Genomic DNA, 20,624 nt, shown 5'->3' with positions numbered 1-20,624 from the left:
TTGTTGTTGTTTTTTTTGGAATTCCTCTTTGGAACTGTCCATCTGTCTCTCTCCCCCCCCCCCATGTATGTTTTCCTTTTCGCACTCTCCCAGACAACTTTGAGATTAGCTCATTTAATCAGTGAAAAGTGTGTGTGTGTGTGTGTGTGGTGTGTGAGTTCGTTTGTGTGTGAGTGAGACTTATAGTGTGGATGTGGTGCGTTTCTTATCTAGTATACTCTATGACATGGCAGTGTGTGAGTAGCCCAAATCATCTTATCACATTTCAAGTATTAAAACCATAATCGACGTATTACAATCAATATTTACAACCACAATCTGCATCTCTAAATCAACATTCAAAACCACAATCGACATATTAGAATCAACATTTAGAACCATAATCTGCATCTCTAAATCAACATTCAAAACCACAATCGACATATTAGAATCAACATTTAGAACCATAATCTGCATCTCTAAATCAACATTCAAAACCACAATCGTCATATTAGAATCAACATTTACAACCACAATCTGCATCTCTAAATCAACATTCAAAACCACAATCGACATATTAGAATCAACATTTACAACCACAATCTGCATCTCTAAATCAACATTTACAACCACAATCTGCATCTCTAAATCAACATTCAAAACCACACTCGACATATTAGAATCAACATTTACAACCACAATCTGCATCTCTAAATCAACATTCAAATCCACAATCTGCATCTCTAAATCAACATTCAAAACCACACTCGACATATTAGAATCAACATTTACAACCACAATCTGCATCTCTAAATCAACATTCAAAACCACAATCGTCATATTAGAATCAACATTTACAACCACAATCTGCATCTCTAAATCAACATTTACAACCACAATCTGCATCTCTAAATCAACATTCAAAACCACACTCGACATATTAGAATCAACATTTACAACCACAATCTGCATCTCTAAATCAACATTTACAACCACAATCTGCATCTCTAAATCAACATTTACAACCACAATCTGCATCTCTAAATCAACATTCAAAACCACACTCGACATATTAGAATCAACATTTACAACCACAATCTGCATCTCTAAATCAACATTTACAACCACAATCTGCATCTCTAAATCAACATTTACAACCACAATCTGCATCTCTAAATCAACATTCAAAACCACACTCGACATATTAGAATCAACATTTACAACCATTATCTGTATCTCTAAATCAACATTCAAAACCACAATCGTCATATTAGAATCAACATTTACAACCACAATCTGCATCTCTAAAGCCACATTCAAAACCACAATCGACATATTAGAATCAACATTTAGAACCATAATCTGCATCTCTAAATCAACATTCAAAACCACAATCGTCATATTAGAATCAACATTTACAACCACAATCTGCATCTCTAAATCAACATTCAAAACCACAATCGACATATTAGAATCAACATTTACAACCACAATCTGCATCTCTAAATCAACATTTACAACCACAATCTGCATCTCTAAATCAACATTCAAAACCACAATCGACATATTAGAATCAACATTTAGAACCATAATCTGCATCTCTAAATCAACATTCAAAACCACAATCGTCATATTAGAATCAACATTTACAACCACAATCTGCATCTCTAAATCAACATTCAAAACCACACTCGACATATTAGAATCAACATTTACAACCATTATCTGTATCTCTAAATCAACATTCAAAACCACAATCGACATATTAGAATCAACATTTACAACCATTATCTGTATCTCTAAATCAACATTCAAAATCACACTCGACATATTAGAATCAACATTTACAACCATTATCTGTATCTCTAAATCCACATTCAAAACCACAATCGTCATATTAGAATCAACATTTACAACCACAATCTGCATCTCTAAAGCCACATTCAAAACCACAATCGTCATATTAGAATCAACATTTACAACCACAATCTGCATCTCTAAATCAACATTCAAAACCACAATCGTCATATTAGAATCAACATTTACAACCACAATCTGCATCTCTAAATCCACATTGAAAACCACAATCGTCATATTAGAATCAACATTTACAACCACAATCTGCATCTCTAAATCCACATTCAAAACCACAATCAACACACTAGAATCAGCGCCTGAAACATCATGTGAGCACCTCAAGGCATACTTTGGTCTCGTGACCTACAGACGGACCTGTACGAGTCAGTTTACATGAGATACTTAACTCAATCGTCCAAATCCCCCTGCCCCCATTCTTGTCCATTCCTGCTGGACAGCTCATAAAAGAAGCAAAATATATTTAAAATACTTTTAAAAAACAAAACTTATAAAAGTTGAAAAAAAACACAAAATTACTGTCATATCACGTCGAATACTGCTAGATTTATCTCCCCTTACCTATATAAAAACAAAATAGATTTATTACCATAAATTAATTAACTTATTGGTTATTTTTTTACAACTCACTCCGTCTGTCTGTCTGTCTGTCTGGCTAAAAGATTGTACACGTTATTTCTCCCACACCCAATCTCGGATTAAGCTGAAATTGTGCACAATTATTTCTGTTACTTGCCAACAAAAGAATAATTTTTTTTTAAATAACCAATTAGTTAATTAACGATTGGTAATATATTAATTTGTTTGGTATCTCAAACAAGGTAAAGAAATAGCACCTGACTGAAATGGTGTTATAAGCTGAAATAAACCGCTTTCCAAGGGAAAGAAATAGTACTTAACTGAAGTGTTGGTATCAGATGCATTAGTCCCATTTGTAGATAGTCGTTTAAGGCTTAGTACAACTTTAATTAACTGGCACTAAAGTATCTTTACTGACACTTTACTGACATTTTACTGATATTTTACTGACCCTTTACTGCCCCTTTACTGCCCCTTTACTGACACTTGACTGACACTTTACTGACATTTTACTGACACTTTACTGACACTTGACTGACACTTTACTGACATTTTACTGACACTTTACTGACACTTTACTGACACTTTACTACCCCTTTACTGACACTTTACTGACACTTGACTGACACTTTACTGACATTTTACTGACACTTTACTGAAATTTTACTGACATTTTACTGACACTCTACTTTATGAAATATGTCAACGAAAAAAAATGTGTTGTTGACACTTGCCAGGTCTGACAAGCAAAATAAATTTTGTTTAGAAAATGTTCATATTTGACACGCTGTCACTCTGACAGTCTCACTTTCATTCTAATTCTGTCTCCTGCATTGGAACTCTGTCATTATGTGTAATGAATGTATTTCCCTAAAGAAACTATTTCAAAAATAAATTTTAAAATAAAATCATGATTATCTGGCAAATCTGCTTCTTTTTTTTTTTTTTTTGGGGCTGTTGCCAACTTTTAACAACTTTAAGGCTGGATTAATGTACACCATTAAAAAATAGATATATTAGCGATTTCTGACGTTATTCTAGGACCTGTAATTGGAAGTTTTCATATATAGAAGCAAATTTATTAAATAGCATTTTTATAGTGTTTACAAAATACGGAAATATTGATAGTGAATCTAGTTGAAACAGTGGCGTAGCTAATGGGGGGAGGGGGGAAATGCTACATAAAAATGCTGGGTATCAGATACCAAGACAAGATTCACTGTCCAAAGTCATCCTTCAAGCGGCGCCTTCGACATTGGGGTCACGGGGGTCACGCTTCAGGGCACAGTGGAGGGAGCATGAAGTAAAGGTCGTCCAATGTAAAGCTGGCTGGACAATATACAAGAATGGACCGGCCTCTTATCTTATATAACACAGACGTTACTTCAAAAAAAGAAGATGATTACGGCCTCTCGTTTGAGATCTCGCTGACACTGAGGCTGCTGAGCGGGGAAGGTGGAGGGATTTGGTGACGTGAACTGTCGCTTCACCCCTTTGATGAAAGTCAAGGGACAAATGATGAAGATGTTGATGATGATGGTGATGGTGATGATGATGATGGTGATGATGATGGTGATGATGATGATGTTGATGATGATGGTGATGATGATGATGTTGATGATGATAATGATGATGATGTTGATGATGATGTTGATGATGATGATGATGATGATGTTGATGATGATGATGTTGATGATGATGATGATGTAGATGAAGATGATAATGATGATGATGATGTTGATGATGATGATGTTGATGATGATGATGGTGGTGATGATGATGATGATGATGATGTTGATGTTGATGATGATATTGATGATGATGAAGATGTTGTTGTTGTTGATGATGATAATGATGATGATGATGATGATGATGATGATGAATATGTTGTTGATATGATGATGATGATGATGATGATGATGAAGATATTGATGATGATGAAGATGTTGTTGTTGATATGATGATGATGATGATTGTGATGGTGATGATGATGATGATGATGATGATGATGATCTTATTAATAATAAACGTTGCTTCCAAAGAGAAGATAATGACGTCCTACATGTTTCATGTGCCAATCTAGTCATGCATGTTAATCAATGACTTATACGAAACTCCGTTTGATCTCCTTGCTGATTCAGGCAACCCATTCCACGCTCTTAAGTCACAATATTAAATACACGTCTTTATATAGGTCCAAATATTCATAAACCCTAACTCATTCAACTATGCCTCTGTTTCCAGGGGAAACAAATCAATAGAGCCATTATTATAGTCCATTAGTGGATTCCCTTGTTATGTAACCTGTTTGTACCGCATATTAATTAGTATTAAAATGTTGTTCATTCAACGCAATTAAAATAATCAAACTACAAACTAGACTAGAAGGTGAAGAGGCCAGGCACACGTCCTCAGATCAATTCGTTTGAAAGTTTCAGCAGACATCAGCTACGCGTGGGTACATTTAAACAGGTCTCAAAGATAGACAGGTCTTAATGATGCATTACAGCTTGACGTGCCCTATAGACAGAGTTTCGTTAGAGCTAGGTTTTTTTTAACCAAGCTTATATTAGCTCACTCAGTCTGTGCTGTCTGTCTGTCTGTCTGGTAAAATTTTAAAGTATTGTTTTTTCTTTCACTTCACATTCTCTGTAAAGTTGAAATTTTGCACACAATTATTCATAGAGTCCATGACAATACAGGAATCAAGCAAAAAATTAATTAATTAATTAATCGATAAGTGATGATTTGATGTTTAGCACATAATTAAAGGGGGTCAAGCGTAGCAGTTTTGAAATATATTACTGTGATTTTATGTTTTTTTCTCCTTAGGTAATCTTTATTTATCGAACATGTATTTTTGTATAATCCGCTTGTAACAAAGCTTATATCAACTCACTCTGTCCGTCTGATGCACAAATTGTGTACACGTTAATTTCTTCCACTTCCCAGTCTGTGATCTACAATTATTTCTCGTCCACACCAATCAAAGAAACAATTAGTAATTTTGTTTCATATAAAGTACTAACTAAGGGGAGATAACCTTCAGTAGAGAATTAGGTCGTCGACTTAAAAAAATTGATACTAACAATAGATTGCTATAAATGCTTCTATTTGCATAAGCACTTCTCTAGCTCAGCGGCTAGCGTTCTTACTTTTCATCAAAGTTCAAATTTAAGTCGAGTATATTTTATCTAGTAGTAGACACTTAGTTTGTAAAGCTTCAGACCTCCAGTGTCGGGGATTAAGTAAACCCTAACAAGGGATAGTGAAGGGCAGGGTTCAAGCCCAGGATTTTCGTGACAACAGTTTGGAACGCTTACAACACAATTAGATACGGGTTCATCTACTCTACTAGATACTCAATACTAAATCTAGAAATAAAACATCAAGTGACATCCCAAATCATACGGTCACTAGTAAGCTCAAAAACTGAGTTCACCTCTGGTGACTGACCCAAATATCATTTCACTAATTCAATAATCCACTATTTCACTTATTCACTGTTTCACTAATTCACTATTCCACATATTCACTGTTTTGCTAATTCGCTATTTCACTAATTAACTGTTCCGCTAATGCATTGTTTCACTAATTCACTGTTCCACTAATTCATTATTTTACTGTTTCACTAATTCACTGTTTCAATAATTCAATGTTTCACTAATTCAATGTTTCACTAATTCAATGTTTCACTTATTCACTATTTCACTGTTTCAACATTTCGCCGTTTCACTAATTCACTATTCCACTGTTTTGCCAATTCACTGTTTCGCTCATTCACTAATTCACTGTTTCACTAATGAAAAGTCACCATTAAGGATAAGGAGCGAAAAGAAAACATGTACCTCTTAAATATAACTGGCCAGCGATCTAGAATGAATTTGTTATTTAGACCAGACTCAGCCACTTTTATTTAATGTGCAAGAAATCTTAAACAAAGTTGCCAATTTAAAACTCAAAAATGAGCTATAGTATTATAAGTATATCTATTCCAGCCAAGACTACCAACATAACTAGGTAAAAAGATAGTTTGTATGGAAACACAAACTCAGAAACGGCCCTCGAAGTGGTTCGCACAGGCACTTAAAATTCAATATTTTCACCATTAACATCAGAAGCTATGAACTACAAACCTTATCTTATCTTATATAATACAGACGTTACTTCAAAAAAGAAGATGATTACGTCCTGCGCGTCATGCATTTAGTCATGCATATTAACCAATGACCTAAACTCTGCCAAGTCACTGGTTTTCCTGGCTAGCTCAGGCAACCCATTCCATGCTCAAACCCAAACCATCAACAACTACAACCCTTTACGGGTATGTATCGAAATAAACAAAGAACCAGCTTTAAAATCTGATAAGAACATCTCTAAGGATGAGCTAATTTTTTTGTCCGACTGACGCGAGTTTCTTCCTCCAGTTTTCTCCCATTTCCCATTCTTGGATCAAGTTAAAACTTTCCACAATTATTCATTGTACGTGACAAGACATGAATCAATCGAAAAAATAAACAATTAGTTAATTACTGGTGATTAATTATTCTGTTTGAAATTGAAATAAGGGGAATAACTGCTAGTCAATGAGAGATGTGGATGTATATATGGATTTAATCTCCTTATTACGTTTTGACGTATTTTTTCTACCCCTTCTCATTCTCGGATCAAGTTGAAATTTTATATAATTATTCATAGTTGATAGCAATACACGAATCAATCCAAAAATTAATCAATTAATTAATCAATCAGTACTGATCAATTAATTTTGTTTTATATGGCAGAAAGGGAGATAAACCCTGCCATTTTCGGATAAATGACAGTAATTATCGCTTCCTTCCCTTCGATAAGCTTTTGTTTTTAAAAAAGTTAATCTTTTTATTTTCTAACTGTCGCGTTCTCTGTAACTGCTGTGAAAAGGGGTGGGGGGGGGGGTGGAAGGATGACATCATTCATGACAACAAAATATTCATTCATTTCTTCTTCTATCTGTATCAGTCCTGGAGTTTCATGTCTGGTTTGTTTTTAAGGCAGTCTAATGCACATACAAAAGAAAAATTATTCTATTCTGTTCACTTCTTTGATCAGGATGTTTGTTGTTGTTTTTTTCGTTCAGACTTAATTGGCAGCTTCAGACCATTAATTACGCATGAAATCTTTCATATTTTTTTTTTATATTCGCCTCTGAGTGTAATAATAACTTTTATAACATTTTTTTTTCGTTCAATTTTCCTTTCAACATTTTACATTCCTAATGAAAACGTTTCCGTTGAGAATTGTGAAACTCTTCTATCTCTGAGGTAAAATTATTCCGACAACATTGTTGAAGGGGAAACATTAATTCTTGGGTTTATTATCCAGTTCTATTCTAGAATCTGTCATCTTATCCTGCAAATAAGGCAATAATCTAATCACACACACACATACACACATGCAGGGCCGGTCCTACAGATTGCGGGGCCCTATGCGAATCGTAATGGGCGGGGCCCTTTGTGGGTAGGGATAAGGATAATAAGTGAAAATTAAGATTTTGTATTAGAAAATACATTTTTCTTTGCATTTTTATGGATAACTTACTAAGTACAAAATCACTGTCGAATTAACTTTACAAACCATCTAGAGTAGATAGTAGTTTTCCAACAAAAAGCCGATAAACATTCAGAACTGCCTTTTAGATTTACTATCAATTTGCAAAATGTCGCTTTTAGTTTGCTTTTTTTAGAGGTTACGATAAATTTAGATCTATATTTGTATGCCAGTGACTATTAAAGTAAATTAAGTATTTGAACTTCTTGTTTTTGGTTAAAATTCGTCTTATTATTGCGTTTTTATTAAATGAAAGCTGGCAATGCCGTTTTTTTTTTAATCGCGAGTAGGATTGGCGTTTTCCGTATTGAATGACATCCCGAAATGACAATTTTGTCTGTTTTTTTAAGGAAATTTGTATGAGTTTTCAGAAGATTTTGATAATTTCAGATTTTCATGACTTTTTCGTATATTTTGCAATTTCAGGAGAATTCCAGGACCCCTTTAATAATAAGTTACAATGGTTTAATTAAATCATTTACACCTAGATTTCGCGAGGGGCCTATGAAAGTGCGGCGCCCACTGCGGCCGCATAGGTTGCAGTGGCCTAAGACCGGCCCTGCACACACGCACACAATTACATGTACCGAACGCTGTTGACGCCCGTTGACCTGCACCACCAAACTGTTGGCAGACGACTAAACCGCTGTATTCTATTTTAAGATATAAAACTTGAACTTTGAATGACTTCTTTGTGAACTAAACTAGATATGAATTTTTTTTACGATATAGACAAAATTTAACTTGAGATGAAATGAAATGAACTGATATTTAAGAAAATCTAACAATAAAAAACATGTTTTTACACTCCGATATCTTGGAGTCGTCTGGCGTACTTAACGACAGCTTACGACAGTCCCGCTTATCTTGCATCATTCTACAAGACTAACATTCAGTTAATGCTCCCTCTCTACAGCTAACAATAAATACTCCCTTTCTTTAGCATCACCTTGGAAACGCAGTCACGCTAACGTTTGTTATGGCACGATTAGTTATTTGTTTCGTAGAAAGGGAAAGTTTTATCTTATCTTATCTTATAAAATACAGACGTTACTTCAAAAAAGAAGATGATTACGTCCTACGCGTCATGCATTTAGTCATGCATATTAACCAATGACTTAAATTCAGCCAAGTCACTGGTTTTCCTGGCTAGCTCAGGGCAACCCATTCCATGCTCTAATAGCACTAGGGAAGAAGGAGTGTTTGTACAAATTTGTCCTAGCATATGGGACGAGGAATAATGTGCCTTTATCTTTCTGTTTTGATTTAGAGACAATGACGCGACTTGTATAAAGTAGACTAGGTTTTAGGCAGAGCGACATATAAAATAGATGTAAAGAGACTCCTTTTGACGGCTGCAGAGAGAGGCAGCTGTTATGTGCGATAGTGAATGTATGTGTTTGGAGTGGCTGGTAGTGCAGTGTGTGTGCCTGTTTATGAAATGACCAGTGGACCTTGAGTGTACATGGTTGAGTGAACAGCAGTGTGTCAGGACTGTGTGTAAAAGGAAGTCAGTTTAGAGAACAAGTGGCTGGAGTAAAGAGCATAAATAGAGACGAATAAAATCATTGTGTTTATTGAAGCTCGTGTTGTTGTAGTGTGTCCATTATATATGAACGTAGAGATTTAGCTTGAAGACTATTGAGGGTTCGCTTCGTTACTATTAAACTTATAGTGTTCGCCTTTCTGCCTGTTTTATTTGATTTCGTTGTTTGAGAGTTACCTCCGTTTGATTTATCTGCAGACGTGTGGAGGCGCTTAACACATTAAGTCTTTTTTCTCCTAGTTGACGATACCAACGTTGATTTGACCTCATTAAATTAATTTTAATTTTATAAACTTAATTGTGTCTTATATAAAAAGAGCATGCATTCCGCTTTAATTTCAAACCATTTTCTGATAACAAAGACCAAGCCATTGAAGCCTAATCATAACAGCGTAGTGTAACAGTAATGAGCAAAATGAAGAATTTCGTCGAAACGTGGAGAAATAATTACGGAGAGAAAGAGTTAAATTGATGCTCACTCTGTCTCTCTTTCTGTCTCTCTGTGTCTCTCTTTTTATGTCTCTCTCTGTCCCTCTCTTTGTCTACCTCTCTCTATGTCTCTTTCTCTGTCTGTCTCTCATAGTCTCTACATGTGTCACTCTCTGTCTCTCTTTCTGTCTCTCTTTCTTTCTCTCTTTCTGTCTCTCTCTGTCTCTCTCTGTCTCTTTTTCTCTGTCTCTCTCTCTGTCTCTCTCTGTCTCTCTCTCTGTCACTCTCTGTCTCTCTTTCTGTCTCTCTCTGTCTCTCTCTGTCTCTCTCTGTCTCTCTTTCTGTCTCTCTCTGTCTCTCTCTGTCTCTCTCTGTCTCTCTCTGTCTCTCTTTCTGTCTCTCTCTGTCTCTCTCTCTGTCTCTCTCTGTCTCTCTCTGTCTCTCTCTGACTATCTCTCTTTCTCTCTCTATGACTCTGTCTCTCTCTGTCTCTCTCTGACTATCTCTCTGTCTCTCTCTATGACTCTGTCTCTCTTTCTGTCTCTCTCTGTCTCTCTCTGTCTCTCTCTGACAATCTCTCTTTCTCTCTCTATGACTCTGTCTCTCTCTCTGTCTCTCTCTCTGACTATCTCTCTTTCTCTCTCTATGACTCTGTCTCTCTCTCTGTCTCTCTCTCTGTCTCTCTCTATGACTCTGTCTCTCTCTGTCTCTCTCTGACTATCTCTCTTTCTCTCTCTATGACTCTGTCTCTCTCTCTGTCTCTCTTTCTCTCTCTATGACTCTGTCTCTTTCTCTCTGTCTCTCTTTCTTTTTCTCTCTCTCTCTCTCTATGCTTCTCTCTTTTTTTCTCTTTATGTCTCTCTCTCTATGTCTCTCTCTATGCATCCTTCTCTTTTTCTCTCTCTCTATGTCTCTCTCTCTTTTTCTCTCTCTATATCTCTCTCTCTTTTTCTCTCTCTCTACATCTCTCACTATGTCTCTCTCTTTCTCTCTATGTCTCTCTCTATGTCTCTTTATGTCGCTCTCACTTTTTCTCTCTCTCTATCTCTCTCTCTCTCTCTCTATGTCCCTCTCTTTTTCTCTCTCTCACTATGTCTCACTCTCTTTCTCTCTATCTCTATGTCTCTTTCTATGTCTCACTCACTTTCTCTCTATCTCTATGTCTCTTTCTATGTCTCTCTCTATGTCCCTCTCTTTTTCTCTCTCTCTTTCTATGTCTCACTCTCTTTCTCTCTATCTCTATGTCTCTTTCTATGTCTCTCTCTATGTCTCACTCTCTTTCTCTCTCTCTCTCTGTCTCTCTCTCTTTCTCTATGTCTCTATCTAGTCTCTCTATATATACATATACATGTATATATATATATATATATACAATTAACAATAAATACTCTCTTTCTTCATAATCTCCTTGGAAACACACACACACACCATACCAGACAGTAACAACACCCACTCACGTACAAACACATGTCTACAGTCAACGTAACCGAAACCCAGCCGGGGGTCACTATATAGGATTTTAGGTTTGAATCCCATCATTAACTTAAGCAGTAAAACTTCTGGGTTTCTGAGCTTTCAAGTTCTGGGGAGAAGAAAAAAAAATCTTCCATTATCAAAGAGGATTAAAGCCATAAAAATATTTTAGTCTTGACTACTTTCTTCTGAACAGTCAGTACCGTAATTCCTCTAAAATCACGACTTCAAATATTCGGTGTGAGTGTATATTGGTGTGAAATGTGTGTGTCTAGTCAACTGTTGGTTTAGCTTCATTTTGTCGGCTTACAGTTCTGATGTAATTACTGACGTAATTTGGTGAGCCACAGGAAATGACGTAAGACTTGACAGGTCACCGCTGATCCTGAGATGTTATGTACTCTGTTACAAGGTTATGAAAGCCTCCTACATTTCGGCTCACTAGGTTAGAGTCTGGCACACTAGGGTAGAGTCTAGCACACTAGGGTAGAGTCTGGCGCACTATAGTAGAGTCTGGCACACTATAGTAGAGTTTAGCACACTAGGGTAGAGTCTGGCGCACTATAGTAGAGTTTAGCACACTAGGGTAGAGTCTGGCGCACTATAGTAGAGTCTAGCACACTAGGGTAGAGTCTGGCGCACTATAGTAGAGTCTGGCACACTAGTGTAGAGTCTGGCGCACTATAGTAGAGTCTGGCACACTAGGGTAGAGTCTGGCGCACTACAGTAGAGTCTGGCACACTAGGGTAGAGTCTAGCGCACTATAGTAGAGTCTGGCACACTAGGGTAGAGTCTGGCGCACTAGGGTAGAGTCTGGCACACTAGGGTAGAGTCTGGCGCACTATAGTAGAGTCTGGCACACTAAGGTAGAGTCTGGCGCACTATAGTAGAATCTGGCACACTAGGGTAGAATGTAGGGCACTATAGTAGAATCTGGCACACTAGGGTAGAGTCTGGCGCACTATAATAGAGTCTGGCACACTAGGGTAGAGTCTGGCGCACTATAGTAGAGTCTGGCACACTAGGGTAGAGTCTAGCGCACTATAGTAGAGTCTGGCACACTAGGGTAGAGTCTGGAGCACGAGGATAGAGTCTGGCGCACTATAGTAGAGTCTGGCACACTAGGGTAGAGTCTGGCGCACTATAGTTGAGTCTGGCACACTAGGGTAGAATGTAGGGCACTATAGTAGAGTCTGGCACACTAGGGTAGAGTCTGGCGCACTATAGTAGAGTCTGGCGCACTATAGTAGAGTCTGGCGCACTATAGTAGAGTCTGGCGCACTATAGTAAAGTCTGGCGCACTATAGTAAAGTCTGGCGCACTATAGTAAAGTCTGGCACTCTAGGGTAGAGTCTGGCGCACTATAGTAAAGTCTGGCACACTAGGGTAGAGTCTGGCGCACTATAGTAGAGTCTGGCGCACTATAGTAGAGTCTGGCACACTATAGTAAAGTCTGGCACACTATAGTAAAGTCTGGCACACTATAGTAAAGTATGGCACACTAGGGTAGAGTCTGGCGCACTATAGTAGAGTCTGGTACACTAGGGTAGAGTTCGGATCACATTTTGCTTATCACCTAAAGGCATAAAAAAAAAACAATAAACGCCCCCCCTCCCCCCAAAAAAATGTCCACAAATGGAACTGGACCACAACGCCTAAACATCAAGAGTTCATGTGGATTCTGGAAAGTTCTTTTTAAAAATCGAGACATATCAGGGTTGTTGGTCAATTCATACATACACCTTGAATCCTTGTGAAGGCTGGGATTTTTACATTTCGGGATAATTAGGAGTCCATCCAGCTCTAATTGGTAACGTAACATTAGTTTGGGGAAAAGTAAAGGTGGTAGGTCGCTGTGCTGGCCACACGACACCCTCGCTGACCGTGGGCCTCCACACATCGTCTGCATCTGCGAAATCGCATGTTCTCGAAGGGAAACTAGGTCACAAAGGGAGTTAATGTTACGTGGCTTATACCAAAATAGTTGTTTTTTTACATAATTAAAAAAAAAATAATGTAACTTTTTTATAAATAAAATATTCAATTTATAAAGATCTTATCTTATCTTATATAATACAGACGTTACTTCAAAAAAAGAAGATGATTACGTCCTACGTGTCATGCATTTAGTCATGCATATTGACCAATGACTTAAATTCTGCCAAGTCATTGGTTTTCCTGGCTGATTCAAGCAACCATGCTCTAATAGCACTAGGGAAGAAGGAGTATTTGTACACATTTGTCCTAGCATATGGAACGAGGAGAGTGCCTTTATCTTTGTGCTTTCAGAGTATTTTATTAAGTTTTGTTTTTGTATTTGAAGATTATGGTTCAGTGTTTTATGTATAATGAGTACTTTACTTTTAAGTCTTCTATCCTGAAGGCTTTCTAATGTTAATGATTTTACTAAAGGTGTTACTCTAGTTAAATGTGAATATTCTCTATTTTGTATCTGTTCCAGTTTCTTAGTGTTTTCTTGAGTTGGATTTCAGAAAAGAGTATTCAATTTGTAAAACAAATCAACTTGATGTTTATTTCATGATTTTCTTTTTCTAAATAATAATTTTAATTTTTTTGGTCACATATATACAAGTATCAGAAATGTCTATAAACATTTAATGCACTATTCGCTGTGCCAGACGTACGCAGCCCCAGGCTAGAGAGATGTGTTTGTGGATAGTTTCCCTGTGTTTGGCTTGATCAATTTTTCAAAACTGATTCAAATGTTGTCTGCCTGGACAGCTTCCTGTGCGCCAGGATGTCTGCCCGTAGGCAGAGGGGCAGATGTTTGAATCTTTATGATGACATCATTCATCTCTCTTGTCGACGTTGAGACTCTGGGATCTTGATGGCTTCGATCTAAATCTTCCAGTCACCACATCAATCTCCCCTATTTTGTTTTACATTTTTTTTCTCGTCTGTGTCTGTACATTTCTTTGTGTATGTGTGTACATCTTTCAATGTGCCTGTGTCGTCTGTGTGTCTGTACATTTCTTTGTGTATGTGTGTACATCCTTCAATGTGCCTGTGTGTCTGTACATTTCTTTGTGTATGGGTGTACATCCTTCAATGTGCCTGTGTCGTCTGGGTGTCTGTACATTTCTCTGTGTGTGTGTGTGTGTACATCCTTCAATGTGCCTGTGTCGTCTGGGTGTCTGTACATTTCTCTGTGTGTGTGTGTGTGTACATCCTTCAATGTGCCTGTGTCGTCTGGGTGTCTGTACATTTCTTTGTGTATGTGTGTACATCCTTCAATGTGCCTGTGTCGTCTGTGTGTCTGTACATTTCTTTGTGTATGTGTGTACATCCTTCAATGTGCCTGTGTCGTCTGGGTGTCTGTACATTTCTTTGTGTATGTGTGTACATCCTTCAATGTGCCTGTGTCGTCTGTGTGTCTGTACATTTCTTTGTGTATGTGCGTACATCCTTCAATGTGCCTGTGTCGTCTGTGTGTCTGTACATTTCTTTGTGTATGTGCGTACATCCTTCAATGTGCCTGTGTCGTCTGGGTGTCTGTACATTTCTTTGTGTATGTGCGTACATCCTTCAATGTGCCTGTGTCGTCTGGGTATCTGTACATTTCTTTGTGTATGTGTGTACATCCTTCAATGTGCCTGTGTCGTCTGTGTGTCTGTACATTTCTTTGTGTATGTGCGTACATCCTTCAATGTGCCTGTGTCGTCTGGGTGTCTGTACATTTCTTTGTGTATGTGCGTACATCCTTCAATGTGCCTGTGTCGTCTGTGTGTCTGTACATTTCTTTGTGTATGTGCGTACATCCTTCAATGTGCCTGTGTCGTCTGGGTGTCTGTACATTTCTTTGTGTATGTGCGTACATCCTTCAATGTGCCTGTGTCGTCTGGGTGTCTGTACATTTCTTTGTGTATGTGTGTACGCCCTTCAATGTGCCTGTGTCGTCTGGGTGTCTGTACATTTCTTTGTGTATGTGTGTACGCCCTTCAATGTGCCTGTGTCGTCTGGGTGTCTGTACATTTCTTTGTGTATGTGTGTACATCCTTCAATGTGCCTGTATCGTCTGCGTGTATGTACATTTCTTCGTGTATGTGCGTACCGCTTTGTGTGTGCATAGATGCAATGGGGGGGGAGGGTGGTTGTATATCATAGGGCGCCATAGGGCAATGTGTCCGAAACTGTGTTCCCAGATGCCTGAATAGGTGTTCCACTAACTACTGGTATAATTAACTAGTAGGCCACTACGTCAATTAAACTCTCTAAAAAAATAAGCAAAGTGTTCCGGTAAATACTCGGAATGTGCGAAGTGGTCCGTTAAGAAAAAAAAGTCTAGGAAAGACTCTGGTATACTATGTATCCTAAGGACAATAAAAAAAATACATTATAATGGTGGGATTGCTTGGTCGAGACAGTGTTGCAAAATTTTATTTTTGTATATTATCGCGTAGTACGGCTGTCTGCTTATTCAAACACTATTTTAATGCCAAAGTTACTAGTTTTAAGTATAAACTCAAACAGAAGTAGACTACTTTCAATAAATAGAAACCATTTTGTCTAGAACTTCGAATCACTGTCCTGGCTTGGATTTTGTGTATTGTCTGTTTCATACTAATTCACTTCTGCTAATGCGAGTCTGAACGCATCTAAGGGACATAACAATTAACTATAACATACTTTGGTTAAACTTGTGAAGACTTCCACTGATGTATATTTACAGATGGGGAGGATCGTCTTGTCTCTCTATTCATCGTTTAATTAGCATTCAGTTCATTATCCATCTTTCTACAAGCCCTGGCCACTTCTTCACCCATCATGTACACGTATTCTGCAACGTCATTCGCCTGTCTGACTACGTCACTACTTTTACCGTCACTAAAAACAATGCACAGTATATTTATTTATAAAACTAACATACTCTCTAAACTAAACTAGGTCACGACATCTCTACAATAATAAACAATTGTTATAAATAAACAATACAATTTCATTTCTATACATTGACAAAAGTCACTGGGACCTCGAAGCAGTCAATACATCTTCTTATATAGACTAGTCTCTACAACCTACGACTTTCCCTCTTGCTGGAACCATCAAAGCTATTTTTTTGGCACTTATGGTAAATTCTAATGCCGTCTTAGTTTTAACCAACGATTGTAAACATCTTCCAGCTGCTCAATTACTCTATGTTCTAGAAAACCAGTGGCGAACAAAACAAGTTTATAGTTCAACATATGACCTTTGTCAAGGTTCTTTTCTCCTTACTATAGGTATGTGTATTTCAATGCTGACTGCCAAATGTCACCAAGTCATGAAGATAACAGCGACAACAAATATCAAGACAGAATGAAGATTCCGAATGCCAATTCACGGACACATAACTCGTTTATTAAACATATAAATAAAATACAGGCACAGTTCTGGCAAATGAAGTTTCCAGTATCAATGAATATATAATAATAATAATAGATCGATATCCAAATAGACTAAATAATAGCTACACAAAATACCTAGATTCTATACTTCAACTCTATAACTAAAATCCAACCGTCCTGGACTAGGAACAAACACCACAATGAGTTACATTCCACTCCAAAAACATCTCATAAAGTAAAACAATCCAAACCAAATACAATCTGAAAGTCAACAACCTGAATGCCCCCCCCCTTCTCTCTATAGTTAACTGGAGACCCAGGCCGACCAGAAGTCAGTCCTGACTACCTTGATGCTTACATTACATGACAATATTAAATAACATTTATGTGTGCATGTTTCATTTTCGCTATCATTTCGATTCCAAAGGAAACCGTATCCAATCATACAAGGGTTCACATTTAACTCAAAGATTTCAAGATCATATCTTACAAGTTTAATAAAAGTCTACCGAGAAATATTTTATTCATGTTATTTAAACCTATTTCGAAACTTTAACCATTTACATAAAATTTGTTTAAATATTATACCCATTTCTTCAATCGTATGAAATTAATTCTTTAAAAGTAATGCACTAACAAAGATAGTTATATTTCTTAGAATCTTTGGGCTTCCATAGGAAATAATGACAGATCCTTCCGAAAGAATTTCAATAACTTCGTTCGTCTACAACCTAGGACAATGGACAACCCAGTGATCGTCAAGTTTGGACAGTTTATGAACAATTTTAACGTGAACTGTTGTGTAAACCGTAAACTTATGTTAGTGTCTCATGTGTTGTTGGCAATGTAATCTCTTCAGTACTGAATAAACATTAAAAAAAAATAATGCTTTTCTAAATTAAATATTTATATCTCTCATTCTCTTCATGGCTCAAACATTCCTGACACCACGGAGAAGTAATGGAAAGATCACTCTTTTATTTCTGCAACTCGAATTTCAGTTATGTCACACCATTAACATAGGCAAAAATAAAAAAGAGGGGACTGGGGGAGAACAAGTAATCTACCCTGAATTCACTAATCTCTAGATAGTAGGGCCGGACCTAACTATTGCGAGGCCCTACGCGAAACGGATTGCGCAGGGTCCAGTTTGGGTAGGGATACGGATAATAAGTAAAAATTAAGAGTTTATATTAGAAAATAAATTCGTCTTTGCATTTCATTCATTATTTACTACGTACATAATTACTTTACGAGCCTTGCATATAGCGAAGTCATACAGTATATCATAACGATTCTGTTTCCTACATAGATCACACTCAATAGCAAGAATTACCAATTGTTTCAATCTATCTTTCAGAATTGTTGAACTCAAGTAATTCTTCATTAGTTTGAGGCACGAGAAGCTTCTTTCACCAGATTCCACAATTACGGTTTTTGTATAATGCCGGGTTTTTTTTTTGGTTATTGAATGACACTCCAAAATGACAATTTTGTCTATATTTCAGGAGATTTGTATGACCTTTCAAAAAGAGGTTAATAATTTCCGGAGATTTCCAGAACTTTTTCATATATTTTGCAATTTCAGGAGATTTGTGAGGCCACGGGAAATCTTTTATAAGTTATTAAATGGTTTACTTTAATAATTGACACCTAGGATTAGCGTGTGTCCTATGAAAGTGCAGGGCCCACTGCGGTCGGATAGGCTGCATTGCCCTAAGGCCGGCCCAGCAAAATAGCGGCGTTTGCTACGCCGCGGGTCGACTAGTTATTAAAAAATCTAGTAGCTTGCATGACAATTGGCATCCGATTCCCAATAGACGCTTTTTTATTTGTCTATTCATTTCTTTGTATTTTTTTTTTCAGTTATTAAAAGGAAACCCGTGGGAGAGAACGAGTTCATGGACGTGTGTAACTTCCGGTTGGCAAGGTCATCCTATGTTGTCCTCTACATGATAGACCTCATTGTCTTCTACGTTATTCCACTCCTCATCGCCACTGTTCTCTACCTCCTCATCTGGAGGATCCTCTACCTCAGCAGGGCAATGAGGAAAAACGACAACTCAAAGGAGAGAAGGTCGCCAAAGAGGCGGGCGGATTCACGAGTCCAAGTAAGCCTTAGCTCAAGATTGTTCTGTTATTTTACATGGCATAAGGGGAAGCGCGGTGGCTGAGCAGTAAAGCGCTTGGCTTCCTAACGGGGGTCCCAGGTTCGAATCCTGGTGAAGACTTGGATTTTTTTTTATTTCGGGATCGTTGGGCGCTCTAATGGGTACCCGACATTAGTAGAGGAAAGTAAAGGCGGTCGGTTGTTGTGCTGGTCACATGACACCCTGCTAAATGGTTTGCTGTTGTTGTTGTTTTCACAAAGTATGTTACTGTTGAAATAAACTGACTGGCTTGTAGCTTCATGGTCTGTTTGTTTTTTTCTCCTGTGCGTTTGCCACTTTAGTTTCAAGGTGAATATTGTTTTAATTGTATGAACATTAAGCATCTTGAGAAACAACAGTACTTTTCCAATAGTACTAAAAATAGCCAAGGGAGTTTGTAAAGAACTTTTGGGTTAGTTCTTACTATAGACAAACGACTCGATGCACTGAGGGTATTATTGTATGAAGGGCGTAAATTAATGCCCCAACTGTAAATCCTTAAAAGAATACAGAAATTATTAAAGTACACTCAACGAAGGAGTAGAAATAAGTATTTATTTACAGCCAAAAATGAGTGCACATATAATATGGATTACATCACCATCAGCACTAACTGCAGCAGTACCGCCCTCTGACAGGCAACAAGAGACTTCTTAAGAAGTATTATTCTTATTAAGTTAGTAATGAACGAGTAGTCATTCTCTGGCGCTGCCAGGGTCGAGTTTCGCTAAAGAGAAACAAAATTCATCGTAGTCCCTTTAACAGTTTCCACTGAGGAATTTTCTGGTGATGTGGCAGGTCTGCAGCAGTACCGCCCTCTGACAGGCAACGAAGATGTTCCTAGGAATGTTAAGGGATAAATTCCAGGGAGAGTTTTTGCCTATAACCTGGGAGAGGTTTATCATCACAAATGTTTACACGGAAGAACGATTTGATAATGTCTATATTCATTTCTCTCGTCCATTTGATCCTTTTGGCTCCTCTTGTTCTACCACCAACAGCACCTCTCAATTGTGTGGGGTGCGAGTCAGGGAGTAGACCGACCTCTGGTGTTTGGTCATGAGGTTGTGAATTACCCTCAGTAAACACTCGACTCATTGGTGAATAATATTTACCGCCTAATTTATTTCATATTCATCGCTGTCCTGGAAGAAGCAATGGGTCCGTTCTATTTCCTCAAAATTCAAAAATGAAGATAAAAAAATGAACGTGCGTTGACTAGTTTAAACACGCCATAGCTTCCGGCGGCCATTATTATTATTATTATTATTATTATGTAGCATTGAAAAAATAATTATTTTGCACTATTTTTTTTTCTGGATTTAAACTCGAGATCTTTGTTTCGGAAGTCGAGTGCTTCAGTAGTGGAACTTCTTGACCCCCCACCCTTCCCTCTCCATTTCATTATTACAAAGTTTTTAGATTACATTGTTACTTCTTAGAGTTACGAAATTCTCTAGTAACCAAGACATCCATTTTCTTATTTGGCAACTTGGTCTGTACTAAAATGGAAATCTCTAGTCAAATCTATCACTGTTCCCTGGCCACTATTAAAGTGACCTACTTTCAATATCCACCTTTCATTCAATGTCCGGAGAAAAATCTCTAGGAATTTTTTTTTTTGTTTTTTTTTTATTTCAAACTTTTTTTTCTATTTTATAA

At 37.4% G+C, this 20,624-nt stretch overlaps 1 protein-coding gene across 1 annotated transcript in view; it reads left to right on the top strand.

The window, feature by feature from the left end:
• The window catches only part of LOC106069932 (thyrotropin-releasing hormone receptor-like), a 36,923-nt gene that overhangs the window by 3,616 nt on the left and 12,683 nt on the right, over nt 1-20,624 (top strand). The window contains exon 2 of the mRNA XM_056034404.1: nt 18,679-18,923. Coding sequence (XP_055890379.1) covers nt 18,679-18,923 — 245 coding nt within the window. The remainder of the gene's footprint in view (nt 1-18,678; nt 18,924-20,624) is intronic.

This window comes from Biomphalaria glabrata, chromosome 7, assembly GCF_947242115.1.
Source record: "Biomphalaria glabrata chromosome 7, xgBioGlab47.1, whole genome shotgun sequence".
Taxonomy (NCBI): domain Eukaryota; kingdom Metazoa; phylum Mollusca; class Gastropoda; family Planorbidae; genus Biomphalaria; species Biomphalaria glabrata.
This window is presented reverse-complemented; position numbering and strand designations above follow the sequence as displayed.